We start from the raw sequence: 21107 nt of genomic DNA, 5'->3' as shown, positions 1-21107 counted from the left end.
CGTGGGGGAATCTCACGCCTCCTCCACACGCTCGCTGAGAATAAACACACAACCTCCGTGATAAGTGAAGCTCTTTGACAGGCAGAACGAGAAGGTGACGAGATAATTTCCTGACCTGACCGCTCCCATCCGTTAGTGCTCCCATAATTATACCCAATTATTTTATAAGTATTTATATTGTTATATATTCCTCAGATCCGGATCCCAGTAACTTCTCCCGTTCAGATGCTCTCTCTTTTCTTCAAATATTCTGTCCCATAATTAGTTTGTGAAAGGCCGGACAGCTCGATGGCTTTGCTGTTTATTTACTTTGCAAACAATAAGTTCTTTTGTACTTAAAGCTTTTCATCTGGATTTAAACGGTTTCTGTTCCACGCTGCACCGGTTCTCCACTGTTGATCTAATGAAATGCACATCCTTTAAAAACCTCAACTGCATCTGCCGTCATAATAAATTCATAGTATTATAGATTATTTATTGTTATTTTCTCATTATTTTTTTTAATCTTTTTTTGTTGTTGAATTCTATTTAAAGTCCAAGAAAACCTGCAGTTAAAAAGTCATGAAAAATTTTTAAAAAAAGAATGCATCATGTTTCTAAATGCGTAATCGTGTTAAATAATCAGTACTGACAAAAAATAATCTTGACTATGACTTTTGCCATAATGAAGGTGCTCCACACTGAGCTGCTGGCATCTCTTATATTTAAACCTCCACCACACTTCTTCTTCTTCTTCTTCTTCTTCTTCTTCTTCTTCTTCTTCTTCTTCTTCTTCTTCTTCTGCACGACTTCATTTCCCTGGTGTGAGAACATTAAACACGGACTGAACGTTCCTCTACAGGCTGATCCGAACTCTCCGTGCAGACGCTCGAGCTTTAGATCTCAGGTAACGGGAGAAGTCGGCCTAATGAAACTCTGCCAACGCCTCAATAAAACAGTGCTCTGTCTCTCACTGGAGGCTTCTCAGTGAGCCAGCGTGGGATTAAACTCTGTTGTGGCCTCGGGCCACGCGCGTAAACACTGCAGAAAAACAGGTGTCGAGTACGAGAGACGCTGCCAAGCCGAGGATAACCGGCCGGTGGCTCTCCATTGTGACCGAGGGGAAGACCTGCAGGAAGCCCGGAGGTTGAGGTGTGCCGGTGTCTCTTTGTGCACAAACCTACGACACTATTTCAGGTGTCGGACCGACTTCACATATCTGGGTTATCCGTCTGGTTCGTTGTTTGCGAGGAACAAGAGAAGTTCCAGCTGAAGTTGTCGGCTTACACTCATTTTTAATGCAACCGAAAGCAAAGTCCCCAAAGTGGGTAAAGTCCTGTAAATGTGTTATATTCATGTGTTCATGACGTTCATTCACGCTGAGTTTGAAAGATTGAATCTGCTTTTAAAAGAAAGAGGCTCAAAATATCAGCAGCATACGTACAGGCATCTATATAAATGTTTATTCTTTTAATCAAACTATTGTCTCTCATTCATTTGAGTCATTTAAGGTTTACTGTATGCTTTGAATCCTCATTGTTAGTTTAAATACTACATTTTATCACTTTTTACTGTTTACACACACATTTCACACAATGTTTGCTCATGGACATTTGGTTTAAAGTCATAGAAAAGTATTGGTCAAAAAGACTTTTCCATGAATTTTGGTTAAAAGTCCTAAAAATTTGGTTAAAAGTCATGAAAATTTGGTTAAAAGTCATGAAAATTGGGTTAAAATTCATAACAATTTGGGTAAAAGTCATGAACATTTGGTTAAAAGTCATGAAAATTGGGTTAAAATTGACAGATTTGACTGGTTTAAAGTCATGGAAATGAACAGGTCACAATGTGTATGAAGCCTGATGTTTTCTGTGTTTCCTCAATAAACGTTTTAACATTTAACCGTTCTGACCGCCCCTCTCGCTCCAGAGCTGCGTGTACGGCGAGAACCGGACGTCCATCCAGTGCACCACGCCGTCTCTGGCCAAGCTGGCCCTGCAGCCGCCCGTGGTCACCAAGGTGGCCTTCGTCCTGGACGGCTACTCCACGGACCAGTGGGACCTGATCTACGTGGAGGACCCCCAGTTCCAGGGGCCCAAGCTCACCTCCAAGGACAACAAGAGCATCGTGGAGCTCAAGGTAACGAGTAGAAAAAAAAGGTTTCTTGGTTCTCGGCTCCCTCGGCGCGCATTTCACGCTTCGCGTGCACGGCAACTTCCACCCGGTCCGGTTGTCGAACGGGGAAGGAAACGATACTGAAAGAAAAACAGGAAGTGGAGTCTGTTTCCCATCGTTTGCACCGCTCACCTCGCGGTGCGTTCTCTCTCCGTAGACTCGCATTGTTCTGCCGGCCCGAGGTCAAAGCGTTTGACATATTAATGCCACCACGATCCCCCGAGGATGTTTCTCAGCAACACAATGAAAAACATATTTCTGCCCTTTTCTTTCTTTCTTTTCTTTTTTCTGTTGTTGACTGCAGCTCGACGGCTCGTGGCAGCTGAACCTCCAGCAGGGAATCACTTTTTTTCTTATTCTCTCTCTCTCTTATTCCAGATTTACTCTCATTTTCTCTCCTGACCACCAAGGGGCGACTCCTCTGGTTGTATAGAAGTCTATGCTTCATGTGTTAAAGCTGCATTCTCTCTCCTGACCACCAGGGGGCGACTCCTCTGGTTGTATAGAAGTCTACGCTTCATGTGTTAAAGCTGCATTCTCTCTATTGACCATCTTGAAGTGACTCCTCTGGTTGTATAGAAGTCTATGTTAGATGTGTTAAAGCTGCATTCTCTCTCCTGACCACCAGGGGTGACTCCTCTGGTTGTATAGAAGAAACAAGCCACCACCACAATCCCCCGAGGATGTTTTTCAGCAACACTGTGAAAAACATATTTCTACCTTTTTCTTTCTTTCTTTCCGTTTTTTTGTTGACTGCAGCTTGACGGCTCGTGGCAGCTGAACCAGCAGGGAATCCGTTTTTCTTCTTCTTCTTCTTCTTCTTCTTCTTCTTCTCTCTCTCTTTTCCATGACCTTGGCCTCGCTGCTAAATCCAACCAACCTCTACCCCCCTTCGTCCCAGATGAACCCCTGTAGCTTTCTTACAGAGCAGGAAGGGGTTTTACCATCAGATGACTCAAGAATATGCTCTGTGATTGACAGCTCGGCAGCAGGCAGCGCATTAAAGGAACCGGGCTGCTGGTGTTGGCGCGAGGCCAGAGATCACAAAGACGCCTCCATGTTGCGGTCGCAGCAATGTATTAAGTGTGTGTGTGTGTGTGTGGTACGCAGACCAGGATCTGCATGAAGGATGCTCCTTACGCAGTGTGTGTCTCTGTGTGTGTCAGTTTGTCTTAGTGTGGGTCCTTAATTGCAAGCAAGTGAATTAGTGGTCTTTGTTGCGCTGTAGTGTGTGTGTGTGTGTTTGTGTGTTTGACAGAGAGAGAGAGAGAGAGAGAGAGAGAGAGAGAGAGAGCGAGAGAGGAACAGGTGTGAGCCTCTACTCTGTGTCAAATTGGAAAATCCCAAGCTGTCACGCAAGGAATGTGATCATTCTCTTTATTGCCTTCTAGTGCACTCAAACAAGTGTGTTTATATGTGTGTGTGTGTGTGTGTGAGAGAGAGAGAGAGAGAGAGGGAAAGAGAGAGAGAGAAAGAGAGAGACATGGCATCAGAGGAATGATAAAAACGTGAGCGAGAACATAAAAAACAAAGGGGGGGGGGGTCAGTAAAAAGACTCGTTGTTCTCTCGGCTTCCCGTCAGAACTCACGTGAGTCGATCGCTAATAGGTTTCGTTGTCGCCTTCAACAAGTCGCAGAGTCGTACTGCTTTCTGCTTTCAGCTTTCTGCTTACAGCTTTCTGCTCGCGCTGTGAGTCACGGCGAGCTCTCGGCAGAAAAAAAAACAGAGCAGCCCGCTGCTTCAAATCTCTAATCCGTCCTCAACGAGCCGCGAGGTCGCTACTAAAATGCGGCTCCGGGGCTATAAAACTCAAATTATTTTGTCAACCCTCTTTTTTTTTTTAAAGAGCCCTATAAATAGTTTCAAAAGAACCTTTTGAAGAGTGTGAATGTTTTTTAAGGACTCCGGCCTATAAAACTGCAGCGAGCACACGTGTGTGTGTGTGGCCTGCGATTGATTTACACCAAAATCGCACGTTTTGACAACTTTAATTTTTTTTTATTTGACTGCAGCAGGTGTCTGAGTCGTGTCCTGGTTCTGATTAGAAATAGCCAGACTTGTCGCTTGTGTACGGAGGTCATATAGAGGCCTCCGTATTAAATTAAGCGTTCCTTGTCGTAACTTTAAATATAGTTCTACGTAAGCCTGCGAATAACAGAGAGCTTCCCCCTCCAGCTGCTCTCATTCTCTTCCCATTGTGCGTCCCGGTATTCCTAATTGCAGGATCGTTGCTGCCCACTGTTTCATAGCTGCAGTTTTAGTCCGGGCACTCCTTGCTTCCGATTGTTCCCGCAGGCATTGAACACACCTTCACCTGACAGCAGTAGAAAGAGGTTTTAATGTGACGGATCAAAGCCGTGAGTCTTCTCACCTTGAAATCCTGAAAAAAACGAGCCATCACTTTGACATTTTCTTTGGCACTCTTAATAGTTTTTTTGCCAATTTATTTTGAAATTCAATATTTTGTTTGTTCCATCTGCGGATCAACGAGGAAGCAACGTCTAGATCTGAAGTGAAACCTATGCTTCATGTCTTCGACCTGCATTCTCTCTCCTGACCACCAGGGGGCGACTCCTCTGGTTGTATAGAAGTCTATGCTTCATGTGTTAAAGCTGCATTCTCTCTCCTGACCACCAGGTGGCGACTCCTCTGGTTGTATAGAAGTCTATGCTTCATGTGTTAAAGCTGCATTCTCTCTCCTGACCACCAGGGGGCGACTCCTCTGGTTGTATAGAAGTCTATGCTTCATGTGTTAAAGCTGCATTCTCTCTCCTGACCACCAGGTGGCGACTCCTCTGGTTGTATAGAAGTCTAAGCTTCATGTGATAAAGCAACCGACCTTTGACCTCGAGCCTTTTGCAACCGCTGACCTCATTTGTCTCGCCTCTTTTTTTCCCCCTCTCCCTCTGCATCTCAATCTGCTTCCTCCTTCCATCACGTCCATCCTTTTCCTCGTGGCTTTCCATCCCATAATGCCTCTCTCTCTCTCTCTCTCTCTCTCTCTCTCTCTCTCTCTCTCTCTCTCTCTCTCTCTCTCTCCCTGCAGGGTCACCACATGGACCGGGAGGCCATGAAGTGTCAAGTCCTGACGGTCTCCAACCACAGCTGCGAGAGTCTGACTCTGATCGGGAACACTCTGGAGTGCACCGTCCCCACCGAGCTGCAGGCCGCCGCCGCCAAGGAGCTGCAGGTGGAGGTGAGGCCACGCCCAGAAACACGGGAACGTTTGCAGCAGTCTGGTTTCTATTTTAATTGAATGTTTTTATTGTTTTTATTTCCTTTTTTTTTCTCCTGCGATTAACTTCTGACACTTTGTCGTGAATCTCCAAGCAGAGGTGTAGACACACACACATCAACATATTCAAACACGACGCAGTACAAAGACGTTTATAGATTCACACACAGGCACACACACACCTATAAACAGACACACACCTTCACACACACACACACACACACGCATGCACACACCCAAACATACACAGCGACTCTTCATCGCCTGTGCAACAGTTAGTCAACAAAGACACCCAGTTGACCACAAACACACACCCACACACACAAACACACACCCACACACACGCACACGCACACTCTTTACTCATACCAATACCGATGGACATCTTGTTCTAGCTTCCAAGCAGAGAAAAGCTTTAGTGTGTGTTTGAAGTTGTGTGTGTGTGTGTGTGTGTGTGTGTGTGTGTTCTTTATTGATGCTCACATTACTTTAATTAGACGTCGGTGGATTAGCTCATTATCTCTTTGAAGCACAGTGAACAGGTTTCTCTTCCAGCTGTAAAAAGAATGAAGTGATGAATTCGGCGTTTGAGTTTTAAAACCTCTCGGAAAGAAACACCAACACGTTGAGATCATCCCGCCTCCATCCAAATCTAATTTGCACGTTTCAATCGTTCATTTTCTTCACACCGGCACATCGATTTTAGTCATAAAAAATTCTGAAAACAAACGTCAACGGCGCTGGAAACTCGTGGAATTAATTTACAGCATTTATAGGATTCTGTCCTTTGTTCTAAAGACAAAAGAAAAGACTCTACAGGCAAAAACATTTTATACAGAGGAAAATATGACAAAGAAATGGCACACAAGATGGATGAATATTGTGACGTAAGATGGAACTGTTACCCTTCAGAATAAGAGCTCGAGAGGAGCAACGTGGTGACGAGTGGGAGGAACAGACGATGTTGACGCGTCAACAAGAGAACAAGAGAAGAACCACTTGAATGACAGCAAACCAGACCACTTTTTATTGTAGTTATCATTGTTTGTTTTTCTTTTCTGTATATATGTTTTTCTGTTCACTGTAAAAAAGCAAAAAATAAAGTTTTTTTGTTTTTTCTAAATACAAATATTTTTTAAATATGCATAATTCTGGAAAAGCATCCAAATTGGCACATATTTTAAAAAGAAAATGCCTCATTTGCATATGCAAATGTACATATTTAAGAAAACTTCTCACACAAAAACAAGCATTGCCTCAATATTAGTTAAAAACTGTGGAAGCTTCAATGTAATATCTATTATTTGTATTTTTTTAATAACCCTAAGTCCTCTTTCTACGAGCGCTAATATTCCCGTTAGCCGGTAAAGAGTTGCGAGCTAGCCTTTGAAGTCCAGACGAGATGTTGCGTCTCCAACATCCACTCTGACACCAGAGATCCATAAAGCCTTCATATGAAACCCCCACTGGTGGATTCAGCAATAAAAGGAATCTCATCCAATCCCGCATCGTATTCTAAAGAAGGAAGAGCAAGCACAAGGTGATGATGCATGGAAGTATACATATATATATAAAAATATACATTTATAACAGCCTCAGGTCTCATTATAAACAGGAAGTTACTCACAGTAACTGTTGGTTCTCAATCTAGGAAACATGTTTTTAATGGGAAACGCCACATTCCTCCAGCGCTCCGGATCGTTTACAGCAAAACCTCCACAACCCTGGAGTCCTGGCGCAGAGTCCCGCATGGAGGGAAAGGAAAAGAAAGAAAAAGAGAAACCGGCTCGGGGGGGAGAATTTATGACTCGGTGTGTTGAGTGAGAGGAGCTCAGCAACCAGCTGTCTTGTCACTTGACTATAATTCACTGAGCGGAGGAGGCGTACAGTGCAGAAATGTCCGAGGGCCCGACCCCCCCCCTTCACCGCTCGCCTTTGTCGTTTATTAACAAGGGTTTAGACGGGATAGACGTTTAGCACCTGGGGCTCTCTCTGGAAGGCGTGTCCATCATCTGGAAGGTCGGGGGTTGTAATCTGGATTAATGAGCGAGAGGCCGTGAGATTTATCCAAAATGAACCACTCTTACCAAGTCTTTTTGTAGCGAGCAGCAAATAAAACTCGGGAGACGCTTTGCACTGACAGCCCCTCCCTTCAGGACAAAATTTGGGGGCGTGGCTTTGTACGAAGGGACAAAGCCACGCCCCCAAATTTGTCATTGTGAGCGTGAACAACAAACGCGTCTGTTTATAAGAAGTGGACGCAGTTATCTTGAGTTATGGTCGTTGTCTGACGTCCGCGTCGTAGACATCACTGGTAAGTGACCTGTCAATCAGCTTGTAGCCCCGCCCCCTAAAGCGTCCCTTGCTTTATGGTCTGTTTGACTCTAACAGACCATAATGTACTAAATGAACATCATGCTGTATAGAAGAAGACTTGAAGAGATTAAGACATAAACTCATGTTTACAATGTTTACTGAGGGAATACATCAAGAGAGAAGTAGAGTCATTTATATAGACTTCTATACAACCAGAGGAGTCACCCCCTGGTGGTCAGGAGAGAGAATGCAGCTTCAACACATGAAGCATAGACTTCTATACAACCAGAGGAGTCGCCCCCTGGTGGTCAGGAGAGAGAATGCAGCTTTAACACATGAAGCATAGACTTCTATACAACCACAGGAGTCGCCCCCTGGTGGTCAGGAGAGAGAATGCAGCTTTAACACATGAAGCATAGACTTCTATACAACCAGAGGAGTCGCCCCCTGGTGGTCAGGAGAGAGAATGCAGCTTTAACACATGAAGCATAGACTTCTATACAACCAGAGGAGTCGCCCCCTGGTGGTCAGGAGAGAGAAGTTTAAGAGACACGTCCAACTTTTATGATCAAACTAATTTCAGACGCTGTAATCTCTTAAAGATATCGCCCGGCGGCCGCCGGCCTCCAGACCCCGGACGCTATCGGCCTCATCGCTGTTGACTTGTGAAACCGCCCTTCAGAGGAAAAGCCTGTATCTCAGGGGATGGTCAGCCAATATCCCTTAGCTCCACACACACACACACACACACACACACACACACACACACACACACACACACACACACACACACACACACACACATACCATCCCATCGGCAGCAGCAGGCAGCAGTAGAAACCTCATTTCCACTAAACCTAATAAGAGCAGAAGCAATATCACTGATGTAATCTGCCTCCAGCCTGTGGAACCAGACTGTGTGTGTGTGTGTGTGTGTGTGTGTGTGTGTGTGTGTGTGTGTGTGTGTGTGTGTGCTATATATCTAAATGCCTTTTAAATGATTGTGTGTGTGCCCCACGTGTTACTATACGACGTCCTGAGCTGGGGTTCAAACTTGCACATTGAATCTTGAACCCAGATCTTCAGCGTCTGACCTCTGACCTCCGTACTGGACCTACAGGGTCGATGAATAAGTAATTATCAAGAGTTGTTAAAATCCTTTTTCACCCCTTCCTTTTCTTCTTCTCTCAGTGGCGCCAGGCGGACTCCATCCGGCACCTGGGCAAGGTGCTGCTGGCTCAGGAGCCGGACTACACGGGCCTCATCGTGGGCTGCGTGTGCGTCAGCCTGCTGCTGCTGCTGCTGGGCTCGCTGCTCATGTGGAGGAGGAACAAGCACATCGACGGTAGGAGCGCCGGGAACGCCGCCGGGTCCCAGGGTTTCAGCCTTTCATCTGAGGTTCACGAGCTCCCTTTTGTAGCGTTATCTAGCTTTTAAATATTGTGTTGGTGAGACTCTCCAGCCGGGTCGAGGCCGGCGACGTTGAGCCAGAAAAGGAACTATTTTTTAAGTCCTAATGGAATAAAAGTTACGTTTTCAAATGTCTCGATTATCCGTATGATGTCCTCCAAAAGGTTACTTTTTTTTTGCATCAATGCGGCAATTTATGCTTTTCAAAATAAAGTACCGTCTTCACAGTGAACTCATTATGTTATATATGACAGCAAAGAGATTTGTTTGCACTTCGTTGTAGCGTTCATTTAATTGACTCTCCTCTCTATGTCTTCATCCTTCCCCCTCTCTCTCTCTCTCTCTCTCTCTCCCTCTCTCTCTCTCACTCCCCCTCCCTCTCTTCTAGATCTGTCGGAGGTGTGGTACGATGGCCGGGGTCACATCCAGCATCTGGACCGGCTGGCTAACGCGAGGAGCGTCAGCCCCACCAACGAAATGGTCTCCCACGAGTCGGTGGACTACAGAACGACCCTGATGGAGGGTACGTCAGCCGGATAAGCCCCTCCCCCAACCGCTCACCTGACATCTTCTAGCCCCGCCCCCCCTCCATTTACCTGCTTAGCTCCTGTGGGGCTAAATGCTATGCTAGCGCTATGCTAGCGATGCATGCTCTGAACTAACAACAGGCTTTACTTGTTTTAGTTGCTTGTTTTTCCACGTGTAGCATAGAGTCCATAACACAAATGAGTTTTAAGTTTGTTGTTTTAAGTAAAGTTTTCAGCTTTTTTAAGTTTTAAAGTTTAAGTTATTTATTTATTTAAAGTTTTAAACAATTATGAACAATTATAAACAATGATTTTTTTTAATTATTATTATTTTAAGTTTGAAGCTTTTTTAAGTGTAATTTATTCATGTTTTTTAAAGTTATCTAAGTTTTTTCATTTGAGTAAAGTTTAAGTTTTTTTTGTTTTATTTATTTATTCTATTTTAGAAAAAAAATCAACTATTTTTAGTTCATGGTACTTTTAAGTTAAATGATTTTTTTTAATGATTTAAAAAAAAGTTTTTTAATTTTGAGTTTTTAATAATTTTTTAAAAAGTTTTAGCTATTTTCAAAAACTATTTTCTTCAAAAACTCTTTTCTTGACATCTCTCTGAAGAATTCAGCACAAAAAACATCCTCAACGACTCATAATCCTCATCTAACGCTCTGCCAGCACCAAAAGGAACCTTCTGGTAATAAACCGTAAACTGACCAACGGGCCGGTCCGCCCAAAACTTTGATGTAATCTTAAGAGTCACCTGTGGTTTCGTTTTCTTAAGCTTGAGTCCTGAGGGCGTGAGGAAGAGGAGGAGGAGGAGGAAGAGAGGGGGTCTCCATGTATTATGACCCTGAGGATGATCGGCAAAGCAATTTTCTAGTGTTTAAAAGAAAGTGCCTTGAAAGGTTTAAAATCTGAGTAGATAGACTTACTAATGAGCTGCCGCTCGTCCTCGGGGGGGTTGCGGTTGTAAATGTGTAACGTTGTACCTGAGCTCACCGCTACGTCTGTCCGCCCTTCTTTGGAAACAGATTTTTTAATATTTTTAGCTTCTTCGCCGTCGCTTTAAAGCGTCCACTGATGACGGCAGCAGAGGAGAGAAATCTGAGACTTCAGTTTTTTTCTCCCAGCGTCGAGTCGCCAAGCTTTCCTCTGGTCATGTGACACACCTTGACCGACCCCTGGTACAGTCGCTGACCTTTGACCCCCCTGCTTCCTCCAGACCAGGGCACCGACAGGCCCGAGACGTGCCGGGGCGCCCCTCCCGTGTACGGGGGCAACGGGGAGCTGCTGTCCCCCCGGCTGAGGCGGCTGGGCGGCGGGCTGAGCCTGGGGATGGAGGGCGAGCTGGTGTCCCCGCTGCTGACGGCGCCGGTCCACATCGACCCGGCCTGCCTCCACCCGGACCTGCTGACGGAGGTGCAGCACGTGGTGATCGCCAGGGAGCAGCTGCTGCTGCACCTCAACCAGGTCATCGGCAGAGGTCGGCCACACACACACACACACACACTTCCTGCTCTGTTAAAATAGATTTTTTTTCAAACAGCGTTCGTGCAAATTGTGACCAATGGGTTTCCATGACTTTGAACCAGATATCCAGGACTTTTCCAGGATTAAACCAAATGTACATGACTTTTCCGCGACTTTTAACCAAAATTTGAGGACTTTTCCATGATTGTACCAAATTTCTATGACTTCAAACCACATATCCATGACTTTTCCAGGATTAAATCAGTTCAAGAAGTTTTTCATGACTTTAAACCAAATTTCCACAACTTTAAATCAAATTTCCAGGACCTTTCCAGGACTAAACCAAATTTCTATGATTTTAAACCAAATTTCCATTACTTTTCCAGGATTAAACCACATTTCCAGGATTCTTCCATGACTTTAAACCCAATTTCCATGACTTTTCCAGGATTAAACCACATTTCCAGGATTTTTCCATGACTTTAAACCAGATGTCCATGAGCAAACATGTAGTGAAATCTGAGCGTAAACATGAAAAAGTGATTAAATGTAGTATTTAATTTCCCATTCCTATCATCCCACGATAAGAATTCCCATTCTTATCGTGAATCAAGGATTTGGATTATTAGTCACGTAAACAATTCATGGTGGATTTAGCTTGAGATAAATCCTAAATCTTAATCTGAGATTGACGTAAAGGTCTGCAAAAAGAGAGTCGCCCACATGGAGCTTTAATTGACTGCTTCAATCAAAAATCGCGAGCTTGAAGCGCTAGACACAAAAAAATCAGCTCGCCCTAAAGTCTGCGAGTCAGGGACACGGATCAAATTCAACATCAAGAAGGTGAAAGACCTTGGGAGACCCCCAGAGGGCTGAATTATCCCCCCGAAGAAAAGAGAGCCTGGATTTGGTGGCGGTGGTGTAGGATGATTTGTTCACAGCTAGTATTCCCAGCCTCCATTGTTGAGGAGTTGTAACCCGACCCCCTCGGACCTTTAACGGGGACGTGATGGGAGAACGCCGCGCTCATTTTATTCCCCGTCTGGGGGTGAAACCCTCACGTCTTATGAGATATAATTCAATAAAATGCAGAAAAAGTCCGGAGGGGGGTTGGGGTTGGGGTTGAGGTTGGGCTAATAGCCGGCGTGGGGGCATTCATGAGTAAAGCTCCATACTGGGTTACGTGAGGGGGCAGATTCACTGTGAGGGCGAAGTAACTTAAAACAGGGTTCATACGGTCATGGAAAACCTGGAAAAGTCCTTGAAAAGAAATATAATAATAATAGAAAGAGGCTCAAAATATCAGCAGCATACAAACAGGCATCTGTAGAAATGTTTATTCTTTTAATCAAACTATTGTCTTTCATTCATTTGAGTCATTTAAGGTTTACTGTATGCTTTGAATCCTCATTGTTAGTTTAAATACTACATTTTATCACTTTTTACTGTTCACACACACATTTCACACAATGTTTGCTCATGGACATTGGGTTTAAAATCATGGAAATATGTTTTAAAGTTCTAAAAATTTGGTTAAAAGTTGTGAAAATTTGGTTAAAAGCCCTGGAAATTTGGTTTGAAGTTAAGAAAAAAGTCATGGAAATCCATTGGTCAACATGTGTATGAACCTTGTAAAATCAGGTCACATAGTACAAATCAAGAAAAAAACATGGTTGGAATCCCATAAAAAAAAAAAAATCATGTTTGGTATCAAATTAAACATAAAAATCACGCCTAAAATAATATATAATCTCCATGTACAACCTCTAAACACAACTCAAACCATAAATAGGATTAAGGGTTAGGTTTAGGGCTTTAAGGGCTACAAGAATCTGAATTAGCAGTTTCACTTGTGTACATATGACGTCACCTTGACGCCTCTAAACATTCAGGGAGAGATATTTTCACCTGAGCCAACTGGCTCAATCGTAGAGGCCTTGTCATGAAATTTGTTTATGTATTTTTTATTAAAAAGGGCTCCAACAAGCCAAAATGGGATTAAAGTCTTGCGCAATATCCCAGTGGAAAAATGTGCGTGAAGATGGTTTTTTTCAGGTTTTTTTGTTGTTTATCAATGTTTTCCCTTTGCGGCGATGATATTGGCTCATTGAATAAATGTTTATTAATATCCAGATTGATGTATTGTGATACCTTGAGGGTTTTCCTACGTTAATGACAAGGAATCGTCGGTTCACACCCCAAAGCACAAGCTGTTCCTGGTTGCCATTGTTCACCTGAATGACCTCATCGAGGCTTTTATTTTTCGTATGGGCTGATTCTGACTAGGTGAGGTTGACTCGTCGTGTTGTAACCTGCAGGTCACTTCGGCTGCGTTTTCCACGGAACGCTGCTGGAGCCGGACGGAGAGAAGCAGCACTGTGCCGTCAAGTCCCTGAACCGTAAGTACGAACCCTGACCTTACGAGGGAAAACAGCCTTTAGAAGTAAGCAAAATCACACTTTTTCCACTTCACAAAGAAGAGTGTATGTACCTGTTTTTAGCCACGCCCAGCCTCCCATTCATCACTTTTTGCATCTTTTAACAAAGCAAAGAGCATTGAAGTTTTCATTTGGGTTCGAAGTTGAAAAGGTCGATGAAGTAGAATTATTTCTGATCATCATGAATACCTCCAATTAAATTTTTTAATCCATCCCATAATAACCAGCATTAGTAGCAACCGTGTTTGCACGCTGCAGCTCACGTTACACGAGTTTCACATGCGTGCCGCAGGACAGCGGCAGTCCCCGGGTAACGTAAAAATGGCGCTAAAGGCTTCGCTTTCGAGCCAGTGTTCGGTTTGTCCTCTTTGGGCTACTGTAGAAACATGGTGGCGCAACATGGCGGCGCAACATGGCAACTTTACTTAAGTTTGGAAGTTAAGCTTACAAATAAGTCAACGTTGGATTTAAATATAAATATGGAAGTTTTGTAATTTAAGTACGTGAACATTAGTCAACGCTAACTTCCGGTTGCGTGAAAACAGCGTCCATGTTTAGATTTTAAATGACGCCGTGCTAAAAAAAATTTTTTTTTTCCAAAATTCATGTCACGAGCTTAAGTTCAACAAAAACGCTCCTGACGTCCGGCTTATCGTAACATTTTATTCTTTGTTTGTTTCTTATATAGGGACCTGAGAGCACACACACACACACACACACACACACACACGCACACACCCAGTCAACACACTCTCTCCTTGTCCAAACATATTCCCATCCAGCCGTAATTATTCTCCATCCTCCATCTGCTTATAATGCGTATTTATTGTATGATATCACGGCGCTCCAATAGCATTAAAGGATCTCATCTCGTCCTTCATTTTTCGGCGGGGCCGATGGTGATGGACGAGCGTCCCGCGGTGAGGACGGCATTAGGGTCGCCCTTAATCGTGTAACCTGTCAGTCGCACCGGGGGGAGATTGATGCCGGAGTGATGCGGAGGAAAAGCTCACAGAGCCGCCCGGCAGCGTGGGATGGGATGAGCTCGGCCTGCTGGGGCTTCGTCCTCTGGGATTTGGACCTTTTTTTTATTAAGTTTAGTGATTTGAGACGTTGAGTTTGATGCTTTGACCCTGATCTATATTACTAAGACGATTTGTTGAAAGTAAAAGAGCCAAAGACGCATTTCCAGAATGATTATTCTATGATATGACGTCATTCTTTTACTTTCAAATGGTGGCTGTGATATCAAACGTCATCTCTTTCTGTCTTTGGGTGAGGGGGGGCTGAAGGCCAAACAGCTGGTTTCTCCAGGCATAAAGAGCTTCCATCTCTAACCAGATTACAGCAGAGTCAGTGGGGCTAAAGTGCAGGACATCAGGGGCAGGGATGCAATTGGCAAATGGGAGTTTGGCGTGGGTCAGGTCCGGGTGAGGGTATGTTATTTATTTTTTGCTTGATTACCACCATCATCATCCTTTTTTCCCCCCATAAGGTATACAAGGAATGACTTCCATGCAGCAGAGTTGCTCCATGTCTATGTATAATATATCCCACATCGCCAACTCTTCTTGTTCTTTACTTGCTCTAGAATAAAATACCTGTTTATTTAGGACACGTAAACCATTAGGTAAAAAAAAATGGGTGGTCAGCTTCCAATTTTTCTTAATTTTTTACATTTTCTCTAAGCTGAAGCTTTACAAAGTTGGATAAACCCAAACACACCACACACATCGTTAAACACTGCAATGTTGAGCCGAGTGCAAAATATATGAACTATATTAGTGTCCTAGATTGAATACCGTAAAAGTCGGGTTACAAGCCGCTCCTACCTTCCGTGGTTGTCCCCGCTGCTGCTGCTGCTGCTGCTGCTGCTGCTGCTGCCCCCTTCGGTGGTTGTCAAGGAGCAAGCGGAGAGCTAGCTAGCGGAGAGCTAGCGTGGAGCTAGCATCAGCGCTAGCGGAGAGCTAGCAGGAGCGCTAGCTGGCTACAGAGGGGAACTAGTGGGGACACCCACCAGAGAAAGTAGCGGCTTGTAACCCGACTTTTACGGTATTTTAATTTCAGAAATCATGAGTTTTTCTCTCTGATTATTAGCCCATGCCTTTCCTAACTCCGTAGTTTATAAAATAAATGTCCACCATCAATGACCCAATACGCCATCACCGTTTCCTCACGGACAAATTATTCATGTTTTTTTTTGTTTTTTTTTCATGAAAGGCATCACGGATCTGGAAGAGGTGTCCCAGTTCCTGAAGGAGGGGATCATCATGAAGGACTTCAGCCACCCGAACGTGCTCTCTCTCCTGGGAATCTGCCTGCCGCCGGAGGGCTCGCCGCTGGTGGTTCTGCCCTACATGAAGCACGGCGACCTGCGCAACTTCATCCGCGACGAAGGACACGTATGTACAGAAAGATGGAGGCGTGCTCTTGAAATGCGTATTGAGACGTTGATACAGACATATATGTGTACATCGTACAGTTTGCCTCCCAGTCCTCTGATTGGTGGTTTTCAACCAACAGAACCCGACAGTGAAGGACCTGATGGGCTTCGGGCTGCAGGTGGCCAGAGGGATGGAGTACCTGGCCAGCAAGAAGTTTGTCCACCGAGACCTCGCTGCCAGGAACTGCATGTGAGTTCACGTCTATCTGTCACATGACTCCTCGACTCCTCTGGTTGTTTAGAAGTCTATGCTTGATGTGTTGAAGCTGCATTCTCTCTCCTGGCCACCAGGGGGCGACTCTCTAGTTGTATAGAAGTCTATGCTTCATGTGTTAAAGCTGCATTCTCTCTCCTGACCACCAGGGGGCGACTCCCCTGGTTGTGTAGAAGTCTATGCTTCATGTGTTAAAGCTGCATTCTCTCTCCTGACCACCAGGGGGTGACTCCTCTGGTTGTGTAGAAGTCTATGCTTCATGTGTTAAAGCTGCATTCTCTCTCCTGACCACCAGGGGGCGACTCCTCTGGTTGTATAGAAGTCTATACTTTGTGTTAAAGCTGCATTCTCTCTCCTGACCACCAGGAGGTGACTCCTCTGGTTGTATATAAGTCTATATAAATTATAGTATAATAAGAAGTTATTCCTTCTTTTCCCCCGGCAGGCTGGACGAGAGCTACACGGTGAAGGTGGCCGACTTCGGCCTCGCTCGAGACGTCTACGACAAAGAATACTACAGCGTCCACAACAAGAGCGGCGTCAAGCTGCCCGTCAAGTGGATGGCTCTGGAGAGTCTGCAGACGCACAAGTTCACCACCAAGTCAGACGTGGTGAGGGCTCTCGGCAGCAATAAAAAGCAGCGTTATGTAAATAACGTGGGTGAAAGTAGAGAGTTAAATGTTCTTGTTTCTTTTTTTCCCCTTGCAGTGGTCTTTCGGCGTGCTGCTGTGGGAACTCATGACCCGCGGAGCGCCACCGTACTCGGACGTGAACTCCTTCGACATCACCGTGTTCCTGCTGCAGGGGAGGAGGCTGCTGCAGCCCGAGTTCTGCCCCGACGCCCTGTAAGCACACACACACACACACACACACACACACTTTTGTGAATGACAAATGTAAACTTCACGAAGGTCCACAGCAGCTTTTCATGGGACTTTTCCGTCAGGTTTTCGTCTTCAAACAGAAGCAATAGAAAAGCTAAAAACATTTCTGTTTACCTAAACCCACAAAGAAAAGTCAGCACAGCGAGAAAGTCTTAAACACAACAATCCCTTCGCCAATTGAGTGATTTTTAATAAGATGTGATGTCCGTGGGCGCTATTAAAGCGCCATAAAAGCGAGACAAAAGTTACGCCTGCTATTTCAGATGTGCAACTGGGCGCTATGAGCAGCTCTCTGCACTTTTATTTCGTCGAATTAGCTCTCAGATGGCAAAAAGAAAAAAGGTTGGAGACCCCTGATATATATATATATATATATATATATATATATATATATATATATATATATATACACACTAGCGCTCACCTGTCATCCGCCTCCTCTAGCAAAGTGCTACGGCTCGCTTAGTGTGAGTGATATACACTGTGGAGCTGCACTTAAACACATCACGGGGAAAGAGCTACAGTCTGAAGTCGGGGTGGAGGGGGGGACCGGTGGAGGTGAAAGAAAGAGCAGAATAAGCAACTGGAGTCATAAATAAAAACCACTCGAGTTGAGATCATCCATCATCAGCGAGCGGTCTGAAACACTCTGGCGGTCGGGCGTCGCGTCTCGTCGCAGCTTTTGGGTCAAACAGAAGTCACAGCGGTTACATTTTTTATCTAGCTAGCCATCCGTCCACGAGTTAGCGAGCTAGCTTGCTAACTCTAAGTAGTAACATTGTGTTGTGACAACTTAATGCTTCATTTACTCTCACTTTGCTATCGACATATTTTTTGGTCACCAGTGGTATGGAGGTAGATTTGTGTCTTTTTTTACCCGAGCAAATTTCTTGTTTGTCACTAAATTATCTCCAAATCTTAAAATAAACAAATGCTCTAAAAATAACATTTGTTCCGGAAAAAAAAACACTCTCAAAAAAAAAAAAAAAAAAAAACGCTCTCGAAAAGAAAATGCTGTCAGAACAAAAAAGTTTTTTTTTTTGTGGAGATTTTTTTTTTGGCAAATTTTTTTTTGGAAGCATTTTTTTTTATTTTTTAGTGCAAATTTGTGTTCTGAGAGCGTTTTTTTTTTTTTTTTTTTTAGAGCCCTTTTTTTGAGTGTTGTCTTTTTTTGTTGATTTTTTTAGATGTTTTGAGAGCGTTTTTTCTTTGGAGGTCTGGGGGTTGAATTGAGAGCAAAGATTCAGAGATAATTTACTTAAAAAACAAGACATTTTCTTGAGTAAAAAAGACACAAATATACCTTCATACCAGTGTAGCATTTAGAACACAGTGGAATTAGCAAGCTAGCTTGCTAACGCGGGGATGGACGGCTAGCTAGATAGCTAGCTTGCTAGCCATCCGCTCACTTTCTTAGAGACCCCACTCACATAACAAGTGAATTTTCTTTTAAACCAATGCCCTCTTTCAATGTGCCGTCTTCTCCTATTCTATTTCTTCTGTTACTCTTTTTTTCTTGATATCTATCTTTATTTCCTTTGGATCTGTTCACATGAGAGTTTGCCAGACAAGATCTCTCCTGAACTGAACTTCAGTCACAACTTTTTTTGTGGGCTTTTCTGCCTCAAGTGCAACCAAAACAACACAAAATATTGCATCAATTTCAGTGTTACTCACTGAACTGCCCGTCCATTAAACTCTGACCTCGCCGCCACAGCGAAGCCAACGCCAAGCGCGATCTCACAGCGTGCCGACAGCATGACGAGGGCCACTGCGTGTCTGTGGTGCGATAGCAAACTCCAGGGCGAGTGGGAGGCTTCAGGTGAGGGAGGCAGAGGCCCGAAGGTCCCGAGCTGTAAGTTAAACAGAGACATCGGGGGGGGGGGCAAACATTCCCGCAATCCTTCACTCCCAATCGTTCTCTTGGTGATAGCGGCCGCTGGCAGATGCCTCCGCCGTGTGGTAATGGGGCCATTCTTCTTCGTCTTCAACAATGAAGACGGTGGCTCTGCCAAGTGAGACCGTCTGTGTGAAAGTTATCTTCGAGACAGGTTGAAATAACAAAGAGGTTTTCGCTTGAGAGGGAGGAATGACGGCGTGTTGGTGGACTACCGAGTGGTGAAAGGAACTATTAATATCTATAGTTTCAGAATGAAGCCCCTCTGCGCTACAGTTAAAGACATTAGTTGTTTTTCTTTCCCGGGGTTCAAAATGGCGGCTCGTAGGTCATTTATTGTTGCATGAAGAAACTCTACAAGAGGAGGAACAGAACTTTATGCTACCGCAAAAACACTCAAAAAGAAAAGTGAAATAGTATAAATAGAAAAGTTGTGACCAATCAGAGCAGACTTGTTCTAGCTTTTTTGGGAGGAAAGCATTGGAGGGGAGCATTTTAGATAAATACAGGTATATTCAGACAGACAGTATGACACATAAAAGCATGTAAATATGTTCCTGTAGAAACCTAAAATACATGTATGTACTTGAAATTGAGCATGATATGAACCCGTTAATGTCCAGCTTATCCTTGGGCTTTACTTTTTGTATTAATTGTCTCTAAAAATTGAGCTTGAGAGGCTGTTGTTAAATAAACAACGCCTCCTCCCGTCTCCCTCCAGCTACACCGTGATGATCGAGTGCTGGCACCCGAAGCCGGAGCGCCGCCCTTCCTTCTCCGAGCTGGAGACCTGCATCTCCGCCATCTTCTCCAGCTTCAGCGGGGAGCACTACGTCCTGCTCAACACCACCTACGTCAACATCGAGAAGATGAGCCCGTACCCCTCGCTCCTCAACTCCTCCACCGCCAACACCAACACCGCCGGCGCCCGCCGCTCCGGCCGCGCCGCCCGCACCACCAGCACCGCTTCCTCCTCCTCCTCGTCTTCCTCGTCCGTCCCCTCCACCACTACGTCGCTGCCGCCGCACTCCCCCTTCTTTTGCCCATCGGAGCGAGACTGCTGCACCTGAGGGAGGAGAGCGGAGGTGTGGAAAAGACTCGCGAGCGAAGGAGGAAGCAGTGAGGTGAAGAAGAACTACTGTATGGAACTTTCCAAAAACACTGGACCGCTGTATGCTGAGGAAAAACACGTCGACTGTTCGCCCAATGTACATAGATCGTCTGACCTTTTGACCTGAAAGGACTCGGGTCCACCGTGAACAATAGAGCCGACCTCATCGACTCTTCTGGCCCTTTTTTCCTTGAACCTTTTCTTTTCCTCGTCCCCGGGGAGCGTGAGGTCAGCCGTCCCACAAGACGATTGCGTTAAAAAAACGCCTCCTCGAAGCTTCCCTGCGGATAGAAGAGAAACCACCACCACCAAAAGAGAAGAGATCTCATCGCCTGCCGCTGCGCCCACACGGGCAGAGGATCCGCTCTCTGGGTGGCATCGTGGGCTTGGACCCTTTTTTCTTTCTCGCCTTCGTGTGTCATGCAGAACGTTTTGACGAATGGGTCGCGCATTGTGCGCGTTGGGCTCTAACCCTCGGGCGGGTGGAGCCGAGGCGCTGTGGAGGTGGACGTTTTTGTGCTGGTGACAGGAGGAAGGGCAGCGTAGGTGTGAGGTGTGGGATGTGAGCCAAAAACCCGCTGCCTCGTGTGCAGTTCACTGGATGCGTTGTTTGTGTAATTACATTTTTGGGACGTTTACCTTTTGATGTGCTTGTGGGGCCAAAAAATGTAAACCGGCGGCATCGCTGTGACCCCTGATGTTTCCGAGTGAGAAGACTCACAAGCCTTTTATTTTTCTTATTTTATTTTTTTTTCTTTTTTTTCTTTTTTTTAATTATTTCTTTTAATTTTATTTTTATTATTTTCATTTTTTATTTTTATTTTTTATTTTATTTTTTTATATTTTTTTCTTTTACTATCTGAAACGTCCCAATCATACGGAAGCCCATTTCCGCCACTAAAAAATAAACAAAATATTTATTTTTTTGTGACGGGAATGGGCTTCCATACTTTCAAGTCACCGTGCACACACACATATATTTTTTTAGGCAGATTACTTGCATTTCATTG

At 44.6% G+C, this 21107-nt stretch overlaps 1 protein-coding gene across 1 annotated transcript in view; it reads left to right on the top strand.

The window, feature by feature from the left end:
- The window catches only part of met (MET proto-oncogene, receptor tyrosine kinase), a 62954-nt gene extending 42142 nt beyond the window's left edge, over positions 1-20812 (top strand). The window contains exons 10-20 of the mRNA XM_068603053.1: positions 1909-2118; positions 5202-5351; positions 8898-9051; positions 9505-9639; positions 10863-11123; positions 13429-13509; positions 15769-15950; positions 16072-16181; positions 16651-16816; positions 16914-17050; positions 19708-20812. Of these exons, the coding sequence (XP_068459154.1) occupies positions 1909-2118; positions 5202-5351; positions 8898-9051; positions 9505-9639; positions 10863-11123; positions 13429-13509; positions 15769-15950; positions 16072-16181; positions 16651-16816; positions 16914-17050; positions 19708-20056 (1935 nt within the window). The 3' untranslated portion in view covers positions 20057-20812. The remainder of the gene's footprint in view (positions 1-1908; positions 2119-5201; positions 5352-8897; positions 9052-9504; positions 9640-10862; positions 11124-13428; positions 13510-15768; positions 15951-16071; positions 16182-16650; positions 16817-16913; positions 17051-19707) is intronic.
- The last annotated feature ends 295 nt before the right edge of the window (positions 20813-21107 follow it).

Source organism: Clinocottus analis, unplaced genomic scaffold (genome assembly GCF_023055335.1).
Source record: "Clinocottus analis isolate CAN_PGR_092001 unplaced genomic scaffold, fCliAna1.0.p SCAF_6, whole genome shotgun sequence".
Taxonomy (NCBI): domain Eukaryota; kingdom Metazoa; phylum Chordata; class Actinopteri; order Perciformes; family Cottidae; genus Clinocottus; species Clinocottus analis.
The sequence above is the reverse complement of the archived record's forward strand: the minus strand, read 5'-3'. Positions and strand labels throughout refer to the sequence as shown.